Source organism: Balaenoptera ricei, chromosome X (genome assembly GCF_028023285.1).
Source record: "Balaenoptera ricei isolate mBalRic1 chromosome X, mBalRic1.hap2, whole genome shotgun sequence".
In the NCBI taxonomy this organism is placed as follows: Eukaryota; Metazoa; Chordata; class Mammalia; order Artiodactyla; family Balaenopteridae; genus Balaenoptera; species Balaenoptera ricei.
In genome coordinates, this window is record NC_082660.1 from 97196499 (window position 1) to 97223292 (window position 26794).

The following is a 26794-nucleotide window of genomic DNA, read 5'->3' on the forward strand; positions in this document are numbered from 1 at the left end:
GCCCAAGCAGATCCCTCCTGGTGAAACGGAAGTTTGTGCTCCTCTCTGGACCCGAGCCAGGAAGCACTCATGAACCTCGTCTGAGCACCAGGCCTTTGCCGCCACACCACTCCCAGCCAAAGGAGGGCCGCTCCTCTCTTTCTCCAGTCCTCTGCCCTCCATCCGCCACAGGCAGCAGTGGCCCAGGGCGCAAACAGCGGCCCTGCCACTGGCACCACTTGGCCCGCAGCGTCGCCTGCACCCACGTCAGCTCCCGCTCCCTCAGGCAGTGGCAACCCCTTCCCACCCAGGCCTGCGCTCTCCCAGCCCTCACGCCTGTCTCCTCTCCTCTGCAGGAGGCCCCTCTGAGGACAAGCTCCTGGCTGGTGACCAGATTGTGGCTATTAATGAGGAGGACATGAGCGAAGCCCCCAGGGAGAGGTTCATAGAGCTCATCAGGTAATAGGGCCTTGGCCGGAGCTGAGTACGGCCCTCCCCTCCCACCAGTGGCGTAGCTGTGGCTGCCACAGCTCTCCCTGGCCCTGAGAGAGGAACCCTCCCAGGGAGGGCAGCCCGAGCCAGGGTTCCTGGCTACCCAGGACATCCGGGGCCCAAGGGCCCTCACACACTCTGGCTTAGCCTCGTCCAGTGATGTGAGCAGGCACCCCCGCCCACATCACTGGACGGCCTCCTGCCATAGCTCACCTCACCTCCCTGCACCCAGCTGCTCCCCTTACCCACGCCCTTTGGTTTTCGACTTGCTGTGCAGTAAGCGACCAATGAGAACAAGTGAGTGACCAATGAGAACGAGTGACCAATGAGAACAATGAGTGACCAATGAGACAGACCAAGTGAGCAGTGAGAACCAAACAAGCCATTCAAAGGACATTCTGAGATAAGCACAATGTGAGCAAGTCACTGTTTCCCATCCCCCCCCCCCCAAAAAAAAACACACAAGAAGAAAATCCAAATCCCTGGCCAGGGGGTTGAAGGAGGGAACCTGCCATTGTGGATTTTGCTCACAGTGTGTGTGACCCCTTAGTGCCCTCCCCAGATGGGGGCAGGTGAGAGAGAGAAAGGGGTGTTAGCAGGACCACCACCCTCTGTCCGTGGAGTAATCACATTGACTTTTCCTCTCCTTTACCTCTATACACACCAAGCCACATAACACACACACACACACACACACACACACACACACACACACACACACACACAGACACACCATGCCACTACGTACCTCCCTACACACACCATGCCACTACATACACACCATGCATACCACATACCACACACACCCACATGCACACCATACACACCCAGACACAAAACATGGCACCACACACACACACACACACACACACACACCCCATGCCACTACATACCTCCCCACACACACCATGCCACCACATACCACATACATACACACCATGCATACCACATACTACACACACACCCACATGCACACCATACACACACACACAAACACACACACACACACACACACACACCATGCACTACAAACATGCCTGCTCACACACACACACGTACCATAGGCACTCCCACATGCCCACCACATGCACACCGCCGCCTTGCATAGACGTGTTGATAAGGAGTGAGATGGTAGAAGCGATGGCTCTAGATTCCACGGGCTGACCTCAGTTTGGAGGACCTGGGCTGTCTCCCCTCAAATGGAACCCTGTGCCCGCTCTCCCACTCTCCCTCTCTGCCTGGTGTAGTCTGTTCCACCTCTGCATCCATCTCCTCAACCCTTCTTGATCTGGAGTGTTTCCATCCCACTTGTCTTTCTTGTTCTCCCAAAGCCCACCTGCCTCCAGACCCCCTCCCTCCCCTTCAAAGGCAGAGGAGCGGTACCCCCTTGCTAGCTCTGGAGGGGTTTGCAGTGCTCCCTCCTGAAGTCCAGAGCAGGTCTTCCTTGACATGCTCCCCCTCCAGCTTAATATCTTGGAATGTGTCTGGTCCCTAATGACCCTTAGTTTGTCTCTTCTCCAAGTTCAGTTTGTCCATTGCATTCCCCCACTCTCCACCCTTCACCCTTCACACTCCACCACCACACCAATATGGGGTGAGTTCTTTCAATCCCATCAGGGTATGCTGGCGTTCTTTCAGGCTGACCCCTCGGACGTCTTTGCTTTGCTTCTAGTGGATATCTTTGCACCCCAGAACAAGGTAGCCTGATTTTGTGAGGGAGCCCAGAGCATTTTCTGGGTCAAGACAGAGCTCACTCATTTGATAACCTCAGGGGCTAGCAGATCATTCATTCAGTAAATATTTCTTATAATGAGTGTCTACTGTGCATCAGGCATTGTTCTAGGCACTGAATATACAGCAGTGAATAAGCTGGATGAAAATCCTTGCCCATTGGAATTTACATTCTAGTGGAAGGAGACACACCATAAGCAATAAACATGATAAATAAGTATTGTACAGTGTACTAGAAGTTGATGAATGTTATCGAAGACTAGAAAGGAGATCAGGATAAAGAAGATCGGGAATGCTGGGCACAGGGGTGCAGAGTGCAACTTTAAGTAGCACGGCCAGTGTCGGCCTCATTGAGGAGGTGACATTTAAAGAAAGACTTGGGGACTTCCCTGGTGGTCCAGCGGTTAGGACTCCACGCTTCCACTGCACAAGTTTGATCCTAAGATCCTGCATGCCGCGTAGCGTCGCCAAAAAAAAAAAAAAAAAAAGACTTGAAGGAAATGAGGATGTTAGAGAAGGCAAGAAGAACCCAGTGTAAAGGCCCTAAAGCAGGAGTGTGTCTGGTGTGTTTGGGGAACAGGGGAGAAGCCAGCATGTGGAGTTGGGTAAAGAAGGGGGAGAGTCGTAGCTACTGCAAGGACTTTGGCTTTGTTCTACATGAAATGGGGAGACGTGGCAGGGGCCGGAGCACAGGAGTCACATAATCCAATTTACACTAGGCACCTGCCCTGGTCAAGAGACAGGATTTTCCATGGTGTTTTCCCTGGAATACAACTCCTTCCTTCCCCTGGGAGCTTCCCAGACCCTGCAGATGATTCATCCCTGGACTCTGCCTCATTGAATATGGGAAATGGTCCAAGTCCTTGAGCAGGGAGCCTTGGCCTTCCTTGAATACCCAGAATCAAGGGCATCTTGACTCTGCTTCCTGAACACCTTTGTTCCCAGAAATATTTGAAAAAGGCCAACAAAGAGAGGGGAAGCTCCTTCAAGGCGAACTCTTTCCATTCCTTTAGTTCTTTTAAAGGATTATGTATTCCTGGAAGAGAATTTTCATACCTCACAGCTTGTTGGATCATTGGCATAATTCTTGTCTGAAGAGTTTCAAATTCTTCATCCTTTTGAATATTTGCTATCTGGAGAGTCTTGCCTTCCATCTGTTGCTTCCTGGCTCTCATTTTTTTGGTCCTTCAATTAAAACAAATCTGCTGAGTATGAGTCATGATGACCAAATGACCTCCTTTGGGTTTTTCCTTTCAGTTTCTCCTCTTGCTTAAATACCAGATTGCCAATAATCATGGTACACGTTTCCCAGGACTCTGACTGTGCTCCCTTTGAGTTCCATAATTCAGGTCTTTAGTTTTCCTTGAGAACTTTTTAGCCTATAGATAAAATTGCTCCTAGGGTTTAAGGATTTCTACAGAGAGAATGTGAGAAGGAATATTAAAAAAGACCTGAAAAATGACAACCCCAGAGATAATGGTAATACCATCTTCAGACGCCTGTGCGAACCTATATGTATGGTGTATGTCAGCCGCCACAAATGATGGCAGGCGAGGCAGCCATGCGCATATTTAGATTGCCCTCTGTCCTAATCCATATGCCTGAATGCAGCCCAGGGGAGAATTCTGGTGTTGCTTCTTGTGCTAGATGAGTACCCAGTGCATGATACACTACTCTCCTGTTCCCTCTTCTCTCTGTAGGAGCGCTAAGGAATTCATCGTTCTTACAGTTCTGCACACTCATCAGGTGAGTGAGCCTCTTTGCCATCCGCCCTTCCTCCTGACTGAGGCAAGAGTATCCCCATATTGGAAAGTTATAGCCATGGGAGAAGGGGAGGAGGGAGACGAAGACCAGCATTGTTGTGAGCCAAGGATTTAGGAGTGAACTTAAAAGCGTACTTTCTGAACATCTTGTCTACGCTCACGTCCCAGACTTGAGGATTTTGAAGGGCTACACAGTGCTTTGTTCTGCCTTGTGCTCTCTGCTTTGCCCCACTTAAGCTGCCCCACCCCTGCCCCAGTTCCAGACATATTTTCTACCTCCTTTTTGCTGTGCCCCATCAAAATTTCCCTGTCCAGTGTCCGATTCCCTTAATCCTTGCAGACGGTGGGTGCTAATCTTATTTATTCATTCACACAGGTGTGTACTAGATGGCCTACAATATGTGAGACACAGCACTGTTTTGGGGGATTTACTGTAAAGTTGCTGGGGAGGTACAGTTGGACAAACAGGTTCACCTTTGTCCAGGTTCAGTCACTAACTGGCTATGTGACCTTGCGTGAGTTAGTTCCCTTTTCTGAACCTGTTTCGTCATCTGTAAATTGAGGGATTTAGACTAGAACGGTGTTCCCTGAACTTGCCTGATCATAATAGTCACCAGGACTGTTTATTAAAAGTGAAAGTCCCCAGACCCTTCTTCTCAAAAGCTGAAATCAGAAGGCACAGTGTCCATTACTAGGTCACATCCTTATAGTCATCTTAACTCAAGTTCACAAACCCAGGTGCAAAACTTCTGCATGCAAAACTCAGAGCCCTCCTTCCACCTCCAGCCTAGTTGTCCCTTTCCATTGTCCCCAACTCTACCCTGCACCCCAGCACTTATGTCCCAACCCCATCCCATAGCCACAGGGGAGGTCACATCTGTTGGGGATGGGAGACATGAAATCAGGGGAGACTTCACAGAGGAGGCTGCACCTGAGCTCTACCTTGAGAGATGGGGCAGGATTTCCCAGGCACAGATGGAGGGAAAGCTTATCCAGAGAGAGATGACATTTCTGTGCAAAGCGAGGGGCAGTGCATAGATGCAAGGCATGGGCTCACGAGTCTGGAAGACGGGGTTCAAATCAAACTCTGGCATTGACTGCCTCTCCTCATGGCCCCCAGCCATCTTCTGTGTCAATGTGAACCACACACACAAACATACACACATGCGTGCGCGCGCACACACACACACACACACACACACACACGCTTCCTGGTATTTAGGCCTTTCTCAATTACAATTCTCCTGTCTCAGGGCTTGCAAGCTCCACCCCTCAGTGGGTGTTACCAATAGGCCCCTCCCTCCCCACCTTACTGCACATGATTAGTTGCCTAGTGGGCAGTGGGCAGTCAGCCCTTGCTCCCCAATCACCTGCCATGAAAATGGCTACCAGTTCCCCCCAGAAATGATCCTTGTGGCGTGGTTGGAATTTACCTCTCTGATCAGAGACCCATTGTGGGTTACTTTGTTAGTCAGGTCTCCTCAAATGTCACTTCCTTGTAGAAGCCTTCCTGGACTATCCTTTCTAAGATAGAATCTACCTGCCACTATCTCCTGATACTGCTTAATTTTCCCAGCAGAGCTGAAATATTATATTTTTTTAACTTTTTGTTTTGAAATCATTGTAGATTCACAGGAAGTTGCAAAGCTAGTACAGTGACATCCTTTACCATGTTTTTCCCAGTGGTTACGTGTTACATACCTACAGTACCATATCAGAACTGGGGCACTGATGTCAGTACAATGTGTGCGTAAGTTTCAGTGTCACTCTATCACATGTGTGGCTTCAGGTATCAACACAGTCAAGATACTGGACAGTTCTATCACTGAAAGGATCCCTCATGTTGCCCTTTTATGGTGCCCCTACTCACCACCCTCAATCCCTGTCAACCACTAGTCTGTTTTCCATTTCTGTAATTTCATCATTTCAAGAATATTATATAAATGGAATCATAGAGTATGTAACCTTTGGTGGTTGGCTTTTTTCACTCAGCACAATGCCCTTGAGATTCATCCAAGCCATTGCTTGTATTAATAGTTTGCTCCTTTTTATTGCTGAATAGTATTCCATGGTATGGATGTACCACTGTTTGGTCATCCACCCATTGAAGGACATTGAGGTTGCTTCCAGACTTCGGCTAGCCCAGTTAAAGCTGCTATAAACATTCATGTACAGGCTTTTTTGTGTGTGAGCATTAAGTTTTCATTTCTCTGGGACAAATGCCCAAAAGTGTGATTGTTCAGTCGTACATTAGATGTATGTTTCATTTATTAAGAAACTGCCAGGCTACTTTCCAGAGTGGCTGTATCATTTTACATTCCCATGAAATATTATACTTATAGGTATTTATTGTCTGTCTCCCTCAATAGAATGTCAGCTCCACGAGGGTAGAGGCTGTGGTTCACTGCTGTATCCCCAGCGCCTGGAACAGCACCTGGCATAGAATAGGCACTCAATAAGTATTTGTTGGAGGAACAAAGGAAATCCAACTTCCAGCCAGCACGGCAATCTAAACTAAAACTAAACTAAACTCAAGTGTCCAAACTTAGGTGCAGAATGAAGAGCCTAACACCCCTCTGTATCTCTGTCCCAACTCTCATCCCAGTGCCCCCAACACCCCTTTGTCCCCCAGTTCTTATGCCCCCACTGCCCATCCCATGGCCGCTTTGCCGTGGCCAGGCTGCTTTCCTTCTCTCCTTTGTACATTTCTTAGTTCTCACTGCCCTGCAGACTTCTGTCCTTGTCATGGTCCACATCTCTTCTAACACATGGCTGTTTCCTTGAAGACCTGGCTTGAGACTCATGTCTTCCAAACACCTTTGCCTGACTAACCTCAATGAGAGTTTCTAGTTCATTCATTTGTTCACCAAACATTTACTGAATGCTTACTATTCTAGGCGCTCTTCCAGGCTGGGAATATGGCAGTGCACAGGACAGACATGGTTCCTACTCTCAGAGAGCTTACATTCTACTTCTTGGCCTTGTGCTCTCTAAACCCTAGAAACATTGAAAAGTGGGTGAGCACATATACACAGGAGTGATAGGTAAAACATTAGCAACCTGTACAGGAGGGGCCTTCCAATCAAAATGTAAGCCAGCCACAGGCACTGGAGCATAGTCTTGCAGGCCGCCTAACTGTGCCAGGTGTTAACCCTCTAGTTGATCTTTAATAAAGAGGTCCCAGGGGAGAGGTCAGGTGGCACCCAGGAAGCTTAGGGCACTGACTACTTACCAATCGGTGGGAGAGAATCCCTCAGTATTTTACAACAGGTATGGATGGCCATACCAGTGCATCCCAACCAAATGTCAGCCTTGCATACACGTACAGTCGATCCTCCGTATTCACAGATTCCGTATTTGCAAATTCGTCCACTGCCTAAAATTTATTTGTGACTCCGAAATCCATACTCACGGCAGTTTCCTGGTCATTTGCTGACATGCGCACAGCGTGAAAATTTTGAGTCTCCCAATGCACATTCCCAGCTGAGGTCAAACAAGACGATGCTCTGTCTTCTTGTTTTAGCTGTCATGCAGAGCCTTCCAGAGGATGGAGATGGTAGGGGGCAGTGCAGTGTAGTGCAGGAAGCTCCAGCTCTGGGGACAGTTGGATGGGGTTTGAATGCCCACTCTGTTAATGGGGCAGCTTCAGGCAAGTCACAACACTTCAGAACCTCATTTTCTCCTGGTGAAATAAAGAAAATCGAATCTACCAGGGTGAGTTGTTTTTAGAATTTAAGATTATAATCTATGTGAGATACACACACACACACACACACACACACATTTCCCCAGGAACAACTGTTCAGTATTCATTAGTTCAGTGCTCACACAACTATGAACAGCAGAAATCAACCGAGAGAATCTTCTCTCGCGCTAAAGTGAAAGCTTCTTGAAGACCCCCAGCACATGTTCACTGTTACAGCTCCTACATCACAGAACATGGTAGCACTTGGTATCTCATGGGTGCCGCTTACCAGACTCTCATGTTCAAGTCTCCAGAAGAAAATCTCCTGATAGGTCCAGGTTGTGGCCCAAGAATCTGTACTTTTAATAAGAGCCACAAGTAATTCTGATGCTCAGTAGAATTTGGGAAACATTGAACCAGACAATCTTTAAGGCCCCTGCCACTCCTACATTCTGTGGCTGATAATGGTCTAATACAGTGGTCCTCTACTGGTTATACATTTGAACCTCCTGAGAAGCTCTTAAACATATTGATCCTTGGGCTCTAGCCTCGGACCAATTGAATTAGAAGCTCTGGGGATGGAGCCCAGGTACTGATCCTTTGAAAACTCTCCCCAAATGATTCTGATATGTAGCCAGGGTACACGGTCTAATGTGTAGTCTCTTTCTGATGGCATTTTCCTTTTAAAGGAGTGACTGTTACCATGGCAGATCATTGGGGAGTATTTTGGGCAGTCACAGGGATCCTTTCCCAGGGACCCTCAAACCATACTGCATAGATAGCCACTTATTAAGTCTATATGTATTTAAGAGTGTTCTTTAATCTTTGAGTGACCAACTATTCCCCGTGATTGACTGAATATGTATTCATTTTGGTACCCTTAGACCTTGTCACATCGTATGCCCTCAATAAATATTTTAAAATAAAGTACTGGCTTGTGACCTAGAATAGCCCTAGCAAAGCAAGCAGACAGTCCCTTCAAATGAAACCCTAGTTTTCTGGTTTTGAAAACTTAGCCTGTGCCCAAAGAGTCTCAGTCCCCTCTGCTTGGAACCACCTGTCCAGAAAAAAAGCCAAAATAATGGGAACCACCGCAGAAGAATTAGTTTCCACAGAGCTTCTTCAGTATACTGCTTGGCAGAGAGTAGGTGCTCAAACCCTATCTGCTGAATTGATGAAGTAATTTGATATTAACCCTAGCAATCAACTACTGCCTTCTATTCTGTGCCTACTCTGCGCTTGGTGCTAGGGGAAGACACAGCAATATAAAATGTCATCTCTTCTTTTACAGCCTGGTTGGGGAGATGAGCAGTGGTGGTGTGGATTCACAAGGAGTACTACAGGAAATCCAGGGAGAGGAATAGCGAGGTTGGGGAAGGGTTCAGGACCAAGGTAGAATTTGAGCTGGGTTTTAGAGGTGGCATTTAGCTGAGCAAAAGGGATGCTGGGGGCCCTGAAGGGTGGGGATGGTGAAGAGATAGCATGAGGTAGGCACAGAAGTGGGAAGAAGCCCCATGTGTCCAGGGAGCTGTGGGCAGAACACCCAACTAGGCGATAGATGGGGAGTGAGGGTTATTTGTGGTTTGTGGGGGACCTTGGAAGCCGGGGAGAGGACATGTTCCCCTCTAGGCAGTCCTGAATGCAGGAAGGAGAGACCCCTGGGTCCCTTATCAGTGGGCCCCTGACACCAGGATGGCCCTCCATTGTCTCCGGCTCCCACAGTGGTTGCTATGGGAATTGCTTATAAGTAGGCTCAGGTGTCAAAGAAAATGAGGCAGCAGAAAGGGAAATCGGGAGGCTGTCAAAGCTTCAAGAACCTGAGCTCCATGTTCTTAAAATCCTTTCACAATTATCGAAGTGCAGCCCTATCATACACTAAAACGTTTGGCCGTGTACCTGTCTTTGGCCAAGGTATAAGTGAACACAACCCTGAAATCTGTACTAATAGAGCCACCAAATTAAAAAATGGTCAAAGAATCACCAGCTGTTTAATTCAGTCCTGAGGGAAGAGGCAGCCTCTCCTGTTGCTTATTCCACGGAGCCGCTGGCTTCACATTTACTTCAAGGGGCTTGCAATGGCCCCGGAGGTACTTAGCAATTCTAGTCCCGTGTTTCAGGCCAAAATTCATTTCAGCCAGAAAGGGTGCCCATTGCAAAATGAGACTCCCAGCTGCTTGTAGGAAAAATGGGGTCAGTCAAGAGCTCAGATGTCCCAGCTTTAAGGTACTCAGTCTATGCTTAGTGCGTTAGGACATTTCCAACAATTCCTGGGCACTACCCTCTCAGAGATTCTGACTTTTGAAGTCTGGTGTAGGCCTAGAAATCTGTGTTCTAACGAGCATTTCCCAGTGATTCTTATCATCAGGTAAGTTTTAGACATAGTGGGTGAGTGCATGCTAATGAGTTAGTGCAGGACTCTGTGAATTTCTTCTGTAAAGGGCCATATAGTAAATACTTTAGGCTTTGCAGGCCATACGTGGTAGCACAAAAGCAGCCATAGGCAATGCATAAATGAAGAGAATGGCTGTGTTCCAGTAAAGCTTTATTTACTAAAATATGTGGTGGGCAGGAGCTGGCCCACACAGGCCCATAGTCTGCTGGCCCCTGAAATGGGTTCCTTACTCCTTCTAGGTACCACATTTGAATGTTGAGCAGGGCCTTCCCAATTCTCAATACTTTAATTCAAATGAGCGACTCTAGTATCAAGAACTTCAGGCCCCATATTTGCACTTAGAAGATGCTTTGGGACAGGGCGATCTTTGAGAGCCCCTCAAGTCACACTGCAAGGTAGGCGTCACCTGTGTCGAAGCATAAAGCTAGACGTGACTCTGTGACATGTAGCAGAGACCAGCTGGCAACGAGTGACTCACCATCAGTGATCGAGGCTGAAGACCGAGAATAGGATGGAGTCTTAGAAACCAACAGGACAAGGGTCAATGAGGAATGAGGCACACAAACAAGCTGAAAACAGCTGTACAACAGACACTGGAAATGACTATAATCCTTGAGGATAGCAAGGAGGCTGTGTCCCCTCTCCATACGTGACACATAAGAGGAGAGGGTACCAGTTAGGGGTCTTCATTTGTTCAAATCCATTCACTAGGACCAAGGTAGAACCAGACCAGTGAACGAAAGACCAGGAATGGACTTGCAGCTTCAGTCCGCTGTGGGGAATGATGGCTAATCCAAGACTCAGAAAATCTGGGTTCTGGTTTTTGCTCCACTACTCAGTTATTTGGATGCATTGAGTAAACCGTATCCTCTTCCCTGGCCTCCGTTTCTTATGTAAAAATGAAGGGTGGACTAAAATGGCCCATTCGGGTCTCTAGAGATGCCTCATTCCACACTGTGCATGAGGGCATTCGATGACAGATGATCACAGCGAAAAGAGAGGGTGGCCGTCAGGTAGAACAGAGTTCACCTACCTTGTGTCTGGCACCTCCGGTGGAAATGTGACTACTGTGGAGACGGAGTCAAGCAGAGCTGCCTGAACAGAAGTACAGATCCTTCTATCTTGCCCACTCCCTTTGCTCCTGCCTCAGCCCCCAGCCTCCACCCAAGATTTGAGCACCAAGCTGTGCAACACAAAGGCATTTCTCGACTTCCATGAACAATCAATACTGTAATCACTTTCTGCAACGATCTCCAGCCCTGGATTTCCTTGTGCTATATTGTCTGCTGCCAACAAATTGTCTCTGTGGCTCAGGATGAGAAGTCTAAGGTTCCTTTAGCTCAGTGGTTCCCAACCTTAGCTGCATTTTGAAATCATCAGAAGCTTAAAAAGATACCAATACCTGGGCCCCATCCCCAGGAATTAAAAAAATTTTTTTAAACCCCGGGTTTTTTTTTTAAAGCTCCTCCCTCCGGTGTTTCTGCCCTCTAGCCAGCACTGAGACCCACTGCCTGACGTTCTGCTGGACTCAGTGGCTTTCTGCAGTCTGCCCTCTGTGGGGAGTGAGCTTGTTGGCTCTGGAAGAGAACACAGCTGGGACCAGGGCCCAAGAGCTAACGAGGACGTTTGTTTCTGGTGTGTCTTTATCTTAGGGCCCTGCCCTCCTGTGGCTGATCTAGTAAATGAATTCCAACCGCAGCGTTAATGGCAGAAAATAGCTTAATGTATTGCCTTCCCAGCTGGTGGGGACCCTTCAGGGCCTTAACACAAAGGAATGCTTGATTGTAGGGCTCGCAGGCTCCATGGTAAGGCTGATAGGGGAGGCGGTTTGAAGGAGCCCCAAACCTGATTTCCCCCTTCCTCATCTCAGTAAATGGCATCTCCATTCTTCCAGTTGACTCCTCTTTCTCACCTCCCACAACCAATCCGTCAACATAGCATCTTGGTTCTATCTTCAGAATCTAGCCAGAATCCACTCACTTGGGATCATAGCGCCATTATTACCATCCTGGCCCAAGCCTCCATCATATTTTAAACTGTATTCCTGCAGTAGACTCCGAACGGGTCTCCCTCCTCTGGCTGCCACCCTCCTGTACTATTTTCCACACAGCAGACAGAGGCATCCGTTTTAAATGCAAGTCAGACCCTGTCTGCTCAAAACCCTCCGGTGGAGCAAAATCCAAAGTTCCTGACACGTGATCCAGCCCCCAGACTCCTCTCCGGCTCCCCGCTCAGTTGTTCCGTTCCGGCCACACTGGGCTTCCTGGCTGCTACCCCCACACCCCAGTCCTCCTCCCACCTCAGAGACTTTCTTGTTCTTTCTTCCTGGAAGGCTCTTGCTCCAGATATCCTCATGGCGGTCTCAAGCTCACTTCCTTCAGGCCTCTGCTTAAATGTCACTTCCTGGAAGAGGTCTTCCCTGACCGTCCCGTCTAAAATAACACCCCGGCCACTCCCCACCCTCACGGCCTCAGTCTCTGCTGTAGTCCCTCACTCTGCTCGATTTGTCCTCGTGTCCTTATTTGCTACCTAAGAGATATTTCTGTGTTTATTGTCTGTCTGTCTGTCCCTGCTAGGGTGGGCGCTCCTTGAGGCCAGGGAGTTTTACCCATCTTGTTCACTGCTGGATCCCTCATCACCTAGAACTGTGCCTGGCACAGAGTGGGCCCTCCCTAAATTTGTCACACGGATGAATAAATGCCCCCAAAGACATGAGGGTGCCCCTCACCAGGACTCCTGCATTTCCTCAAATCCACGGCCCACCCAGGAAAGACTTAGTTTCCAGCATTTGCTAACCATGCGTCCTGCTGAATTTGTGGGAGTTTTCGAAAACTGGAGGGCCTAGCTGATTGAGCATTTCTTACAGAATTGGATGAACAAAGTAGTGGAGAGCCCAGAACTAGGAAGCCAGGACACCTGGGTAAAATCCCTAATGTCTACTCCCAAATAGTGTAGAAATTGTGGAGAAATCCTTTTGGAGGGCTAGGCCTCCTTTCTTCCACATCTAAGATAATATTTTCTATGAGCCTCCATTCTAGGGGCAGGGCGTATCTTTGAAATGAATAAGATTATTTCTGTAAATCCTTTGCGATGTTCCTATTCAGATGTAATAAAAACCACCATTTAGGTATATCTCACATTAAGGAAATCAAATATATAAAACTTCAGAGCATGTTATTACAAAGAATTTTTGCAAACTCCCCTAGGCCTAGAGCATTAATAATGGGATTCAACTTACTCAAATTCGATTCATGCCCAGCTTACACAGAACATACCAATCACCTAAGGAAGCACTTAGCACATTGCCTTGCACCTACTAGGGAATCAATACTTATTTATTGGCTTATTGATCAGCAAGGCAAAGGGTACCCATACGGAGACATCTTAAGTCCCATGCAGCAAAGGTCAGGTTTTCCCCAGGGATGGAGAACTCACCAGCTCTCTCTGTTCTTTTTCCAGTCCCCCAAATCTGCCTTCATCAGTGCTGCGAAGAAGGCCAAGCTGAGATCCAATCCCGTGAAGGTCCGATTTTCTGAGCAGGTGGCAATTGGAGAAACAGATGCAGTAAGTGCAGCTTCAGCCTCCTCCCCTCGGCCCTTGGCCAGAGTCGGCCTGGCCATCGAGGTCTCGCTCTGGGCCAGTTGCTCATCTGCTGCTCCTCAGAATGGACAGCATTATGAAGGGGTTGGAGGGGGGGAACCTCGGGGCTCTGGGTGGGTATTGAGTGAAGGGTGTGTGGCATCCAGAGAAGCCCTGGGCATTGTGGGGAGAAGGAATATGTATCAGTACACTCAGAATCCTCACGGTGCTTCCAGAAATTTCCATCTCTAGCACAGTGCTCCATAAACATCGTTTGGCTACTTGAAGGAAGGAAATAGTGGTTTTCTGAAGATGCGGTGACACTGAGCTCTCTTCACGTTGAAGTGATCCCACAACTCCAGGTCTCAGTTGGAGAAGACTGTGCAGTGAAGGGTGAAGCAGCCTGGGGGAAATGATAGAGACTCATTAAGTCACAGGGCTTTTATTAGGCACCGGCTGCGTTCCCAGCGTTACAAGGGATGCAAAATAAATGCCTGTTCCCTGCCTCTGGATACCTCTCAGTGATGTTGGGAGTACAAGTGGCTCAGACTGAGACAGTATAGAATCCACCGCAGGGTGGTATGATTTCGAGGAGCAGGTGATGCTTGACGGCCCATGCCATGCAGCGGCCAATCTGGGGGGTCATGGCCAGCCCACTCTTTCTCACTGCTTTGTGGGGTTAACATGAACTGAGCCATCTGTTCCAGATAAGCAAATGAGAAGAGGTGGGTGGAGCGCAGAAAGATGTGTATTAGGCGGCCATGGTGATATCCCATGGGGGTGGGTGAGGGAAGGACAGCCGGAGCTAACGGGCACTGTGTGCTTTTACAGGCTGTCCTGGGCTGGGCTCTCGGGAGGCCCGTGGCACTTCTGTCGTGAGGAACAGCTGCAGCTGAGACAAGCTAGGAGGCCCAGCCTGAGTGGAGAAATCAGTGGGACGCCAGGCACCCCTATAGTTCTTTGAGGCAGAGCCACCCAGACGAAGGGATGGATAGAGGACAGAGGTGTCTTCCATCTCCATTTCCCTGACTCTCATACCCAAACTTCACCTAGGCCCTCCTCCATCCCTGTTCAAGGAAGGCTGTAAAGCCCAAGTGACAGCTGGGCCCCATTGGCTAAGCCGTCGGAATAATTGGTGGTTGGGCTCCCTGTCAGTCACAGAAGAAGAGGTTGAAGAGAAGCCGGGGCCAGTGAGCAGAGAGGAAAGGGAGCAGTGTGGAGTCCTTGTGGATCAGAGTAAATCAGATCCTGAGGTCCAAGTCACTAAGGGGACATTTGTGTCCTGAGCCCTTGAACACCCAGAGGAAGTGAGGCTTGAATTTGGAGAGTACAGATAGGTACAACCTATCCCGTCTCGGCATCACCGAGTAACCCACCAAGGCCAGGCCACCCAGTGAAGAATCCCTCCCCTCCTCCCCCTCCCCTTCTTTCCCTCCTTTTTCCTCCTCTCTCTTCCTCTCCCTTCCCCACTCCCCCTTCCTCCACCATGATTCCCCTCTCCACATGTCACATCTAGCCACAGGCAGAAGCCGGCCCCCACTGCAGACCAATCTGCACATAAATGCCCCAGAGTAGCTAGAAGCCCCCCAGGGTTACTCTGTCGCTCCCCGACAGGCCACCAAGCATGGTGGAGGCTCTTGTCTGGGAGAGACACAGGGATCAACCTTCTCACTCTCTCTGTGCTCAGGAAATGACTTGATGTCACAATACAGCCCCCCACCATCCCAGTGTGGACCGTAGCAGCTTCACCACTGGTCAGGTCCCGGGGGAGTCCAGGCCCAGGTGACTCCCAGCTACCCTATCATCCCTTCCTCTTGGTGTTCCAGGGCTTTATTAAGCAGCCAGAGCAAAAATAAATCCTGTGGGTGTTCCTTGCCAAGTCTATTTTTAAGCAAAATCAATTAAGTAATTATCTGAGTCCAACCCAGCGTGCTAAATAAAACCAGCCGCCGCTGAGCGTCATCAGCCTGGGAACCCGGGGCCTCTGGGCTGGGCGGGAGCGAGGCGTCTCGGGATCAGGGAGAGAACCGGGGAGTCGCTTTTCCAACTTTAGATCCCATCACTCCCCACTGTGGCTTGACTCCATCACAAAATGATCTGATGTCACAATAGCACCACCCCGCCTCCTCCTACCACACCCTGACCCAGGAGGACTTGCTTATGTTTTCATACTTTGTCCGTGACAGTCCCTAGATCTGGACTGTTCTTGTCTGGCCTCTCTAATAGTCCACACCTGCCACCTCCTTTAAAATCAAAATCCAGTTCACCTCATCTAGGAAACCTTAGCTATCTTATACCTGTTGGTTTGATTTGGTGTTATTGTTGTTCTCTAGTGGATTTGTGTATGTGTGCCAGGTCACTACTAGTGTAAGGCTAGACCCCGGTCCTCTGCGCTTGCTGTAGCCCCGGGTATTCAAAAATGGGCTTTGGGGGCTTGCCTGGTGGTCCGGTGGCTAAGACTCTGCACTCCCAATCCAGGGGGCCTGGTTTCGATCCCTGGTCAGGGAAGTAGATCCCGCATGCCGTAACTAAATGATCCCGCATGCCATAACTAAATGGTCCCGCATGCTGCAATGAAGATCCCACACGCGGCAATGAAGATCCTGTGTGCTGCAACTAAGACCCAGTGCAGCCAAATAAATAAATTAATTAAATATATATATTTTTTTAATGGGCTTTGCCAGTGGTTCTCAATCAGGGTCAGTACCGCCCACTCTCAGAAAGCTTTTCGGAACATCTGAGGGTGTTTGGGGTCATCCCAACGATTTGGAGTGTTGTTGACATTTATTGTCTCAGAGTCAGAGATGCTAAATGTCCTGCAGGGAGTGTGGCAGTCCCTGAATGATGAGTTGTTAGAGGTATGCAGGCATGAAAGATCACGTGGAAGTGATCTCGATGTGTGAAGGGCCGGGTGGAAAGGCAGGAGTCAGGAGATAGGAGCAGGTGAGTGAGGCAGGCTCCTAAGGCCTTCCATCAGCCCTTCAGAGTGTGGTGGTCTCTATGGGCCAAGCCCCCTCTGAGCTGTGGAGCTTTGAGCCACAGTAGACTGTGGATGTCCTGTGACATCGAATGAAGGGTGAGCTTTGGATATGGCCCAGTGTCTTCTTGGAGAATTCGGTTCTGGTCTCCATGTAACATTATCATTGATGGGTTCTTTCCTCTGTATCTCTGTCCTTCCATACCTTTGGCTCCCTGTCTCCTTCGCTCACTCCTTTCTCTTCCTTTCCACGCCCCTCCTCTGGCTTCCCTCCTCCTTCTAAATGAGTCCCCCTCCTTGTCCTTTCCCTGCCTGTTCACAGAAGATGATGAAGAAAGAAGCTCTTCTCCTCATCCCCAACGTCCTGAAGGTTTTCTTAGAAAATGGGCAGATCAAGTCGTTCACGTTTGATGGCCGGACCACTGTTAAGGTACCCACAGGGTCTCCTCTCCTGGATTGGTGTTGTCCTCTCTTAGGAGGTGCTCTCCTCTGGAGCACACACCGCTGCTGGTCCTTGGGTTCCTCTGAGTCTGCACCAAGCCGCTCGCTACCAGAGCAAGGTGGTCTTGATCTTTGAACTCCTGCTTCTGGGAGCATCCTGTGGCAAAAACATACAGTCCTCGGATGACTGTGGTGAGGGCAAGTTGAATGCCCAACTGTGTGCTAGCGACTGTCTGTGTGTGTGTGTGTGCGTGCACACATGTACATGTGCATGCGTGTACGCATGCGTGTGTGCACACATCTGCTAACAGACTGTTTCGTGTCCGTGTTACACTGCGTCCATCAAGACTCTTAGGAGCTAAGGAGTGTGAAGATTATTAAACCATTTATAAAGCAAAAGTGATTTAAATTGATACAATAACACCTACGCAAGTTTACACACAGAAATCAACAAACCATCTCTCAGGAGATTAGCTTAGCCATGGCTTGCTTTTTAAATACCAACCAGCTCTTAAGCACTGAACCAAGATTTGGAAAGTCCACCAACAGTCCCTTTGGCTGTTCCTTTCACAGGAAGAGCAGTTAATGAGCTCTGATTCTTAACGGCTCAGCCGGGCATCTAGAAGTTGTAGTTATTCCCTTAGTCCTGAGGAGGAGAGGCGATGTACCATTAACCCCCAGGTTCAGCTCTGCTCTGGGATAGAAATATCTGCTCCTGCTTCTTCTGGATTCTCTCCAGAAAGAGAATGCCATCCCCAGAACGAATGTTTCCATGCAATCAGTGCTGCCTGCCCAGAAAACCCACCTTGGCCCACGAATGTCCTGAGGTGCCCCTGCTGGGGCTAAGACAACCCTATAAATAAAGCAAGCCCTGGGCCAGGAAACTTTCCCTAAGAGGAGTTATCAGGTGTTCAGAATTGGCCTTGCCAGCGGTTCTCAGCCGGGGTTGGCACTGCCCCCTCCCAGGTAGTTTTTGGGAATGTCTGAGGGTATTTGGGGTCATCCCCATGGTTTGGCATGCTACTGGCATTTAGTGTCTCAGGGTCAGAGATGCTAAATGTCCTGCAAGGAATGGGACAGTCCCCGAATGATGAATTGTCCTGTCCAAAGTGCCAGTAGCGCCCGAGTTGCAAAAGCCTGGGCCTAACCCGTGTTGATTGAACTGAGACTTTCTTTGGAAGGCTTAGGCCTGGGTGGGTCCCCCAGGGGACTTAGGCCCAAAAAACACTCCTTAGGGTGCCCCAGGATGGTCTCTTGACTATTCAAGGTTTCCGTCTATGGGAGGGACGTTGAAACTAGGCCACCCAGGGGTGTCCAAGTGCCCCTCCTCCAGATGTGGGTATCTCTCTGTGTCAGAATCCTCCTTTGTGTTAAATCATGGACCGGTATGTCCGTTGTCGATCTGTCTCCACGCTGGAGCATTTACTCCTCTCTTTCCCCGTGGAGGCTCCTCTGAGTGTCGATCTGTCTCCACGCTGGAGCATTTACTCCTCTCTTTCCCCGTGGAGGCTCCTCTGAGTGTCCTCCCGCCTCACAAAGTCCCCTGGCTTGTGACCTTACCATGACTTCAGGGAGGGTGCACTGACTGTTCATTGGAACTTGGACAGGCTGCCAGGCCGCTTGTCCCAGAGAGGTACCTGGGTGAATTGACAGCCTGGCTTGGGAGCTGTTAGACTTGTAACACCGGTTGGCAATCACCAGCTTGGCCGTCCACAGTCCCAAAGCAGCCGAACTGCAGAGGAAATCTCATCTCTCCCTGCCAGCACTTCAGCAACACTGGCGCCTCTGTGACTACTTGGATAATACAAAGAGATATTCTCAAGTACCCACCAATTTCCAGCCTAACATTTGAATAGCTAAACGGCTGTCAATGTTCACTGAGGGGCTTGTTTGGCAACCCTGGCTGGAAGGGGAGCTTCGCATTCCCAAGCCTGCTTCTTTCCGGCCTTCGGGGGCTCAGCGATGCCGATTCTACGAACACACACGCTGGAGGCCGGTGTATGCTGAAGTCACAGCAAATAGATGGTAGAAGTCTCAGAACTGACATGTGGGCAGCCCCCACGGATCTGCTTCCAGACACCCTAGTATTAAAAGTAGGGCAGCAGAGCAGACAGAGTGCAGAAGTAGTCAAATTCATGACTGTACATAAAACACATGACATTGTTCCTCTGCGTGGATGCATTTTTCAAGTTGCTAAATTGATCGTCTCTAAAAGCCAGCTAAATCAAAGATGAACATTTTGGCAGTAACTCCCGTCATTCAATTTAGGTTATGAATCCAGAAATCGTCTACTTTTTAATCATGTAATTGTGGCTTTGGCTTTTGTTAATTCCTAAGTAAAGAGTTGCCGGACAAACCAGAGTGAACATTCTGACTTATGTGAGAAGCTGAGGGAAGAACCAACACAGTGCCTGGCACTTAGGACACACTCAGGAGACAATTTGTTGAATGAAAGGAGAGAGACGGGGAGGGAGGGCCATGACCTTCTTTTGCCATATGCCTGGCCCGGCCAAGTTCAGAAACACCTCCCTTCACCCCCTGCACCTGTGGTGTTCCCCAGGGCCCAGGCCTCTGAACAGCACTCCTGGGTCATTCTCCTCATCCTGGAGCACCGTGCCTGGGCTACCATAAAGGCCAGTGTCTCTGTCTGGCCCACTTTCCCAGCCTCAGCCTTCTCCCCAGGACTATCTTTCTTGATGTTCAGTCCCCTTCTCCCATTTTGGGTGCTTAGAGTATCTTAGAGCTGGAAGGGATCTCTCTCTCAAGGCTCTTTTGTCTTCCACAGGATGTCATGGTGACATTACAGGACCGGCTTTCCCTGAGGTACATTGAGCACTTTGCCCTTGTCCTTGAGTATGCCGGGCCAGAACAGAACCACAAGTTCCTGCTTCTCCAGGACAAGCAGCCCCTGGCTTATGTAAGTAACTCCTTTTTGTCCTGGTCTGATAGCTTTGCAGATGGCCTTTAGTAGAGAAGAGGCTACCAGATACTCTCTTTCTGGAAAATGCATCATGATATGCTCAGCCAGCTCCCAGAAGTCCCAGTTCTCAAATCAAGATCTTTATGACCCACCCACAGAGGCTTTTTAAAATGTCTCTTGGGAATTCCCTGGCGGTCCAGTGGTTAGGACTCTGTGCTTTCACTGCCAAGGGCCCGGGTTCAATCCCTGGTCGGGGAACTAAGATCCCACAAGCCACACAGCACAGCCAAAAAAAACTCTGTAAAATGTCTCTTGTGACCTAAGAAAGGCATGACAGTTGTTAGTCTTGGCGGTCACTCGTGGGGAAAGCATGGGGTGGTGATTTACTGCGTGCAAGACTGAATTGAGCAGTGTCAACTCCACTGTCTCCTGGAGGCCCTGCTAGACTTTTCCACCTGCGAGGGGAGACTTTACCTTCAGGTGAAGGCTGTAATATGGAAGGGTCAGCGAGTGGAGTCTAGTGAGACCCCTTAGGCTAGGACACATGTGGGCTGGGAACGGGCTGAGTGGGACCAAGCACGGACAGCATGTCACCCGTGTCAAGTTCCAAAGTAGAGTAGGAGAAAGTGTCTTATCTTCCCAGCCTCTGGAAAAAGGCCAAGGAAATCCAGGATTGCTGGATAGTATTTCACCAGTGGTGATGCACCATGAAGAGTAAGAGAGGCAACCAGGGCCAATCAATGTTCCCAGGGAGTGGGGACTTACTTCCCTGGTGGTCCAGTCGTTGAGACTCCGTGCTTCCAATACAGGGGACGGGGGTTCAATCCCCGGTCAGGGAACTAAGATCCCACATGCCGCATGGCGCGGCCAAATAAATAAATAATTTCTCAGTTGCTTTAAAAACAATATTCCCAGGGAGGGAGGGAAGGAGTTGGAGAGGGACGGCTGGGAAGAAATGTCTAAAGGAAGCGAAACAAAAGCTGAAATCAGACACACAAAAATGAAAGGATTTAGGAAAGAAGAATTCTTCAAGTTTGGCTCTCAGCCAGATGTGGTCCAGAGACTCACAGGTTCCCACCTGTGAAGGAAAGGTGGGTGTCCTGCCTGGAGGGAGGCCTAAGCGCCTCCCCGCCCCTCAAGGGGCCTTGTGGATCCAACTGGCCTCTTGTTCCAAATGGGATTTTTAAGCATTTTTATTACAAAAAAATCTCAAATATACACCAAAGTAGAAGGAATTGGATAATGAACCCTCATTACCCATCCCAGCTTCAGCAGTTACTGGTATATTGCCAGCTTGTTTCAGCTACACCTCCAAATGGGATTTTAAGTCTTTGATTTGGTTTCTCATAAGCAACTTCCTTTGCTTGAGGCTGAGCCCCTCTGCAAGGCAAAGGCATTAGCCCCACAGCAAGAAGAGTCAGAGAAGTTGCCAGGAGCCCTTGCTTCCTACCTCATGTCCTGGGCCTTAGGTTGTTGATAAAGGCCAAGTCGTGGATAAGTGGTTCGAAAATTCTAGTCACTTTGGGTCAGAAGGGCAGAAAAGACTTGTCTCCTCATCACTTTCCCCAATGGTAATTGGAATCAGCCAGGCGGAAGACAGAATAGGAAACAGCACCCTAGCTTTGCCTCAGGCCCTGCCTTGAAGAGCTGCCGAGCTGGCTCCTGGCACCCAGCCGTTGATCCCAGCTCTCTTTTCCTCCCACCTCTCACCCCTGGGATTCAGGTAGTGCAGCGGACACACTATCATGGAATGAAATGCCTCTTCCGGATAAGTTTCTTTCCCAAAGACCCGGTGGAGCTGCTGCGTCGGGATCCTGCTGCTTTCGAGTACCTGTACATCCAGGTAGAGTCTGGCTTGGGGATACACAGACAGACAGACCAATGGACAAACAAGCTGGCAGGCTGTTCTGCCATCACAATGAAGTCGCTATGTAAGTTTTTCCAACCTTCAGGTAGCTCTGAAGGCTCTCTCATCTTCTGCTACCACTGTAGGCCATGGTCAAGTTGGTTGGCCTGGCAACCTGAGCTGGCTCTGGCTCCAAGTCCCGTCTGTTTGTCTAGACAGATCTTATCAGTTTGCAGGAGGAAGCAACCCCAGTAACTCTGGCATCTTCACAGCATACCCTGGTTTAACAAGTGCATTTGAGTAACAGGAGGTCCCAATCCCCAATCCCGAGCTCCACTAAGGAGATGGTTCCCAATTCAGTTCATCCAGAAGCATTTGCTGAGCACTTACTCTGGGCCAGGCCCTGTGCTAGGTGCTGGCAATCAAGGTGGTCAAAGAACTATCCTAGATCGCTAGAGCTCATAGACAGATATGTGCACAAATAAAGACAGTGTGACAGGCACTATGAGGCTGGCAGGGTACAATGTCAGTAGGGGCACTCAGGAAGCAATTTGCCAATTTTCCCCGGGAGGGGCACAATGCAGGCTTCACAGAGGAAGTGATACATGCATGCTCTTAGCCTTGAAAGATGAGTGGATGTTTGCTGGGTGCAGAGATGGATGTTTAGTTCAGATAGTTTGGAATTTGGTGACAAGACCTTGTCCACCCTCTCTCTCCCCTTTGTGATGATGTGTTCAGCTGTATTCCTCTTTTATACTGAATAGCTTTAGTGAAGTCTAATTGACACACGGCAAACTGCACATATTTCAAATGGCAATTTGATAAGTTTTGACATATGTTTATATCCATGAAACCATCACCACACTCAAGATATTAAACACATCCAACACCCTCAAAAGCCTCCTCAGGCTCCTTTGTAATTCATACTCCCATCTCCAGGCAGCCACTGACCTGCTTTCTGTCACTGTAGATTAGTTTGCGTTTTCTAGAGTTTTATACAAATGAAATCATACGGTATGAACACTTATTTTGATCTCACTTCTTTCACTCAGCATAATGATTTTGAGGTCCACCCATGTTGTTGTGTGTATCAGCAGTTCATTCCTTTTAATTGTTGAGTAGTGTTCTATGGTATGGATGTATAAAAATTTACCAGTTCACCTGCTGATGGACATTTGGGTTGTCTCCCTGTCTCGGCTACTACAAATAAAACTTCTATGAACATTCACGTACAAGTCTTTGTATGACATAGGCTTTCTTTTCTCTTGGGTAAATACCTAAGAATGGAATGGCTTGATCATACGGTAGATCTATCTTTCTTTAATTTCTTGAAGAAACTCCAATACTGTTTTCCAAGGTGGCTGTACCATTTTATATAAGCATCAGCCGTGTGTTAGAGTCTCAGTTTCTCCACATCCTCATCAGCACTTGGTGTTAGCAGTATTTTTTAAATTTCCGTCATTCTGATAGCATGCAGGGGTATCTCATTCTGGTTTTCATTTGCATTTCCCTAATAACTGATGATGTTGAACACCTTTTCATGTGCCTCCTTGTCATCATGCAGCTTTTTTGGTGAAGTGTGTATTCAAATCTTTTGCCCACTTTTTAAATTGGGGTTGTTTGTTTACTTATTATGGAGTTTTGAGAGTTATTTGTGTATTCTGGATACAAGTCATTTGTATGTTATTTGCAATTATTTTCTCCCAGTCTCTAACTTGTCTTTTCAGTCTCCAAACAGTGTCTTTCACAGAGCAGAAGTTTGAATTCTGATGAAGTCCAATTTGTCAATTTGTTCTTTTATGGATTTTGCTTATGATGTCATATCTAAGAAGTCTTTGCCTAACCCAAGGTCACAAAGATTTTGCTCTTATTTTTTTCTAGAAGTGTTATCATTTTAGGTTCTACATTTAGGTCTGTGGTCCATTTTGAGTTAACTTTTATATGTGGTACAAGGTATTGACCAAAGTTCTTCTTTTTTCCATATGGATATCCAATTGTTCCAGCACCATTTATTGAAAAGACCATCCTTTCTGCATTTAGTTGCCTTTGCGCCTTTGTGAAAAATCAGTTGTCTGTATATGTGTGGGTCATTACTGAACTCTCCATTCTATTCCATTGATCTATTTGTCTGTCTTTATGCCAACATCACACTCTTTTGATTACTGTAGCTTTATAATAAGCCTTAACATCAGGTAGTGTTTGTTCTCCAACTTTGTTCTTTTTCAAAGTTGTTTTGGCCATTCTACGTCCTTTGCATTTCTATGTGAATTTTAGAATTAGTTTGTTAGTTTCTACCAAAAACCTGCCGTGATTCTGATTGGGATTGTGTTGAATCTATACATTGGTTTGAGTCTTCCAACCCATGAACACAATATATATCTATTTAGGTCTTCTCTAATTTTTCTCAGCAGTGTTTTCTACTTTTCAATGTACAGGTCTTTCACATGTTTTGACAGATTTATCCTTAATTATTTCATTTTTTTGATGCTATTGTAAATGGTTTTGATTTTAACTTTAATTTCTGATTGTTGCAAGCATGTAGAAATACAGTTGGTTTTGTATATTGATCTTATATCCTGCAACCTTGCTAACTCATTAGTTCTAGTAGTTTTTTTTTTGTAGATTCCATTGGATTTTCTGCGTAGATGATCACTGATGGAGCATTCCTTTTACGCTCTCTCCTATGCTGTAGTGATACCACTGTGGCTCTCTAGTCTCTTAGCTCATCCTGGTTTCACCTCAGCACAATGGGCAACTGGTCTAACCAAGGCTGAATCCTTGATAGCTGGGATTCTGACCTTCAGGGTTTGGGGGTTGTCATATCTCTGGCCAGTAGTTCCAGGAGACCCTTTTTAGGATAGCATAGGGAAGACTGACTTATCACTGCTTTGATCTTCAGACCCCAAGGAAAGAATATCTGCCCCATCCCTGCAATCCATCTCTCACTGTGGGCTTCTGGGCCAGAGCCCTCTAGAGAATCCCTCCCAGTGTCTCTCTTCCTTTGTTCCCATCTGAGCTGGTAGAGGAGCCTCCGATGGCTGGGGCTCGGGGACGGTGAGTATAGGCCCCAGAGAAAAGGCAGAAAGGTCTCTTGTAACAGGAGGAAAGAAAGGGAGTGGTGCCATGTCTCACTTTTGCAGCGCCCTAGATGTTCTGACCATTTGTGCCTTGCCATTGTGTGTACCTGTCACTGAGAAGGGGGCTGTCCAATGTCCGCTGAATGAAGCAAATAGTGTCTCTGAGACCTGAGGTTCCTCTGTTACCTCTTCCCCAAGGGCAGAATCTTCCTCTTCCGCTTGATCTAGGATGCTTACTTACACCACGAGTTTTTTCTAGGATATAAGGGAGTCCGTGGCGGGGTGGGAGGGTGGGGAGGGAACGTCTCCTTTAACTGACGGGTTTGGACTGCCCTCTCTCACAGAGTCGGAACGATGTCATCCGAGAACGCTTTGGAATGGACCCCAAGCCAGAGATGCTTTTGGGCCTTGCTGCCCTCCACATCTATATCACTGTCTCAGCTACTCGACCTAGTCAGAAGATCTCACTCAAGAATGTGGAGTGAGTTGCTCCAGGGCCCTTCAGGATGGGGGCAAATAGCTGTGTAGGGAGAAGGTGCAGTGGTTGAGCTGTGCTCTACTTTTTAGGAATGTGGGCCTGGGATGGGAGTGAGAATTGGAATTCCTCACACCTAGACCAGGATGCCCTTGAGCTACAACTTCTACTAGAGAACTGTGGCCAATGTTACTCGCCTGCCTCCAGCCCCTCTCTGTCTCTCTCTCCTAATCTCCATTCCTCCATCTCTGTCTCAGATTTCAGCTAGTTTCTGTCTTACCATTTTGCTTTCTCTGTCTCACCTTGTCTCTCTAATTTCTTACTTTTCTTCTGCTTTTAGGAAGGAGTGGGGCCTGGAACCCTTTCTTCCCCCCTCCCTCCTACAGGGCATCAAAGAGAAGAACCTCCGGAAATCTCTCTCTCAGCAGCTGAAGGCGCACCAAACACATCCTTCCAGCAGCACCAAGGTATCCAGAGTAGGCCACTGGGCACCCTGCTCGGGCACTAGTGGCCATGGGGGACTCCTGTGTGGTTTCCCAGCAGGTGTGGTCTTCTGGGGAACCCTCCCCACTGTTTTTGACTTGGATACACATCTAGCTTGGCCAGATATGGGGCATGATTGTGGAGAGGGGTTTTCCCCAAGCCTGAGCCACCCCCAGAGACTGCTCAGTGGCAAGTCACTGGGAGAGCCCAGGGTCCTCAAAGCAAAGGGACCAAGGTGCAGGAGGAGAATATTCTTGGGTCGTTCCACCCATTTAGTCAGTGCTGATGAAGCACCTGTCGTGTGGACAGCACTGGACCCTGGGGAGACATGTTTCCCATGGAAACGACTGCTCTGTCCCTCATCAGCTTTCTAATTCATCAGCCCTGGTACAGGGAATTCTGGGAGATAAAAGCCCAGCCCCATGGGACAAGACCTGACCTGGAGAATGGGTCGCCGGGTGGCAGGTGGAAGACTCAGGTCCCTGCTGTGCTCTCCTGCACTTTCCCACTCCCTGCCTTCCCAGCCCCGCAGGCCCTTCTCAGGCCTGCAAGGCTCAGTCTGCTTGCCTAGGAGGCAGGCGGGTGGTGAGGGGGCACCAGAATCCACATGCCGATGGAGACACTGGACACAGTTGCCCCCTTATATTCCACCCATTCCAGACTCCCTGCATTACCAACTAGCTTCTCTTTTAAGATGCAGATTTCCCCGGAGAGTTAAGCCATTCCTACCTTGCTGTGCGTATTTAATCAGATTGTTTTCTTCCCAGCTGAGAGCTTCAGGGCTCCCAACCATCTCCTCAGCAAACACTTTTTCTGAGCGCCCCCCACCCCCAGTGCTTGGGCTGGAGATACAAAGATGAAGAAGGCCCGGTCTCTGCCCTCAAGTCAGGCACAGGCTGGTGGGGAAACAAGAGGCAGTCACAGCGCAGTGCGACCAGTGCAGGTGCCCTGGAA

At 48.6% G+C, this 26794-nt stretch overlaps 1 protein-coding gene across 1 annotated transcript in view; it reads left to right on the forward strand.

The window, feature by feature from the left end:
* The first annotated feature begins 354 nt into the window (after window positions 1–354).
* Window positions 355–26794, forward strand: part of FRMPD3 (FERM and PDZ domain containing 3) — a 52717-nt gene continuing 26277 nt past the window's right edge. Inside the window, exons 1-7 of the mRNA XM_059911167.1 lie at window positions 355–438; window positions 13502–13606; window positions 16921–17028; window positions 19825–19956; window positions 21683–21802; window positions 25227–25363; window positions 25698–25824. Of these exons, the coding sequence (XP_059767150.1) occupies window positions 16924–17028; window positions 19825–19956; window positions 21683–21802; window positions 25227–25363; window positions 25698–25824 (621 nt within the window). The 5' untranslated portion in view covers window positions 355–438; window positions 13502–13606; window positions 16921–16923. The remainder of the gene's footprint in view (window positions 439–13501; window positions 13607–16920; window positions 17029–19824; window positions 19957–21682; window positions 21803–25226; window positions 25364–25697; window positions 25825–26794) is intronic.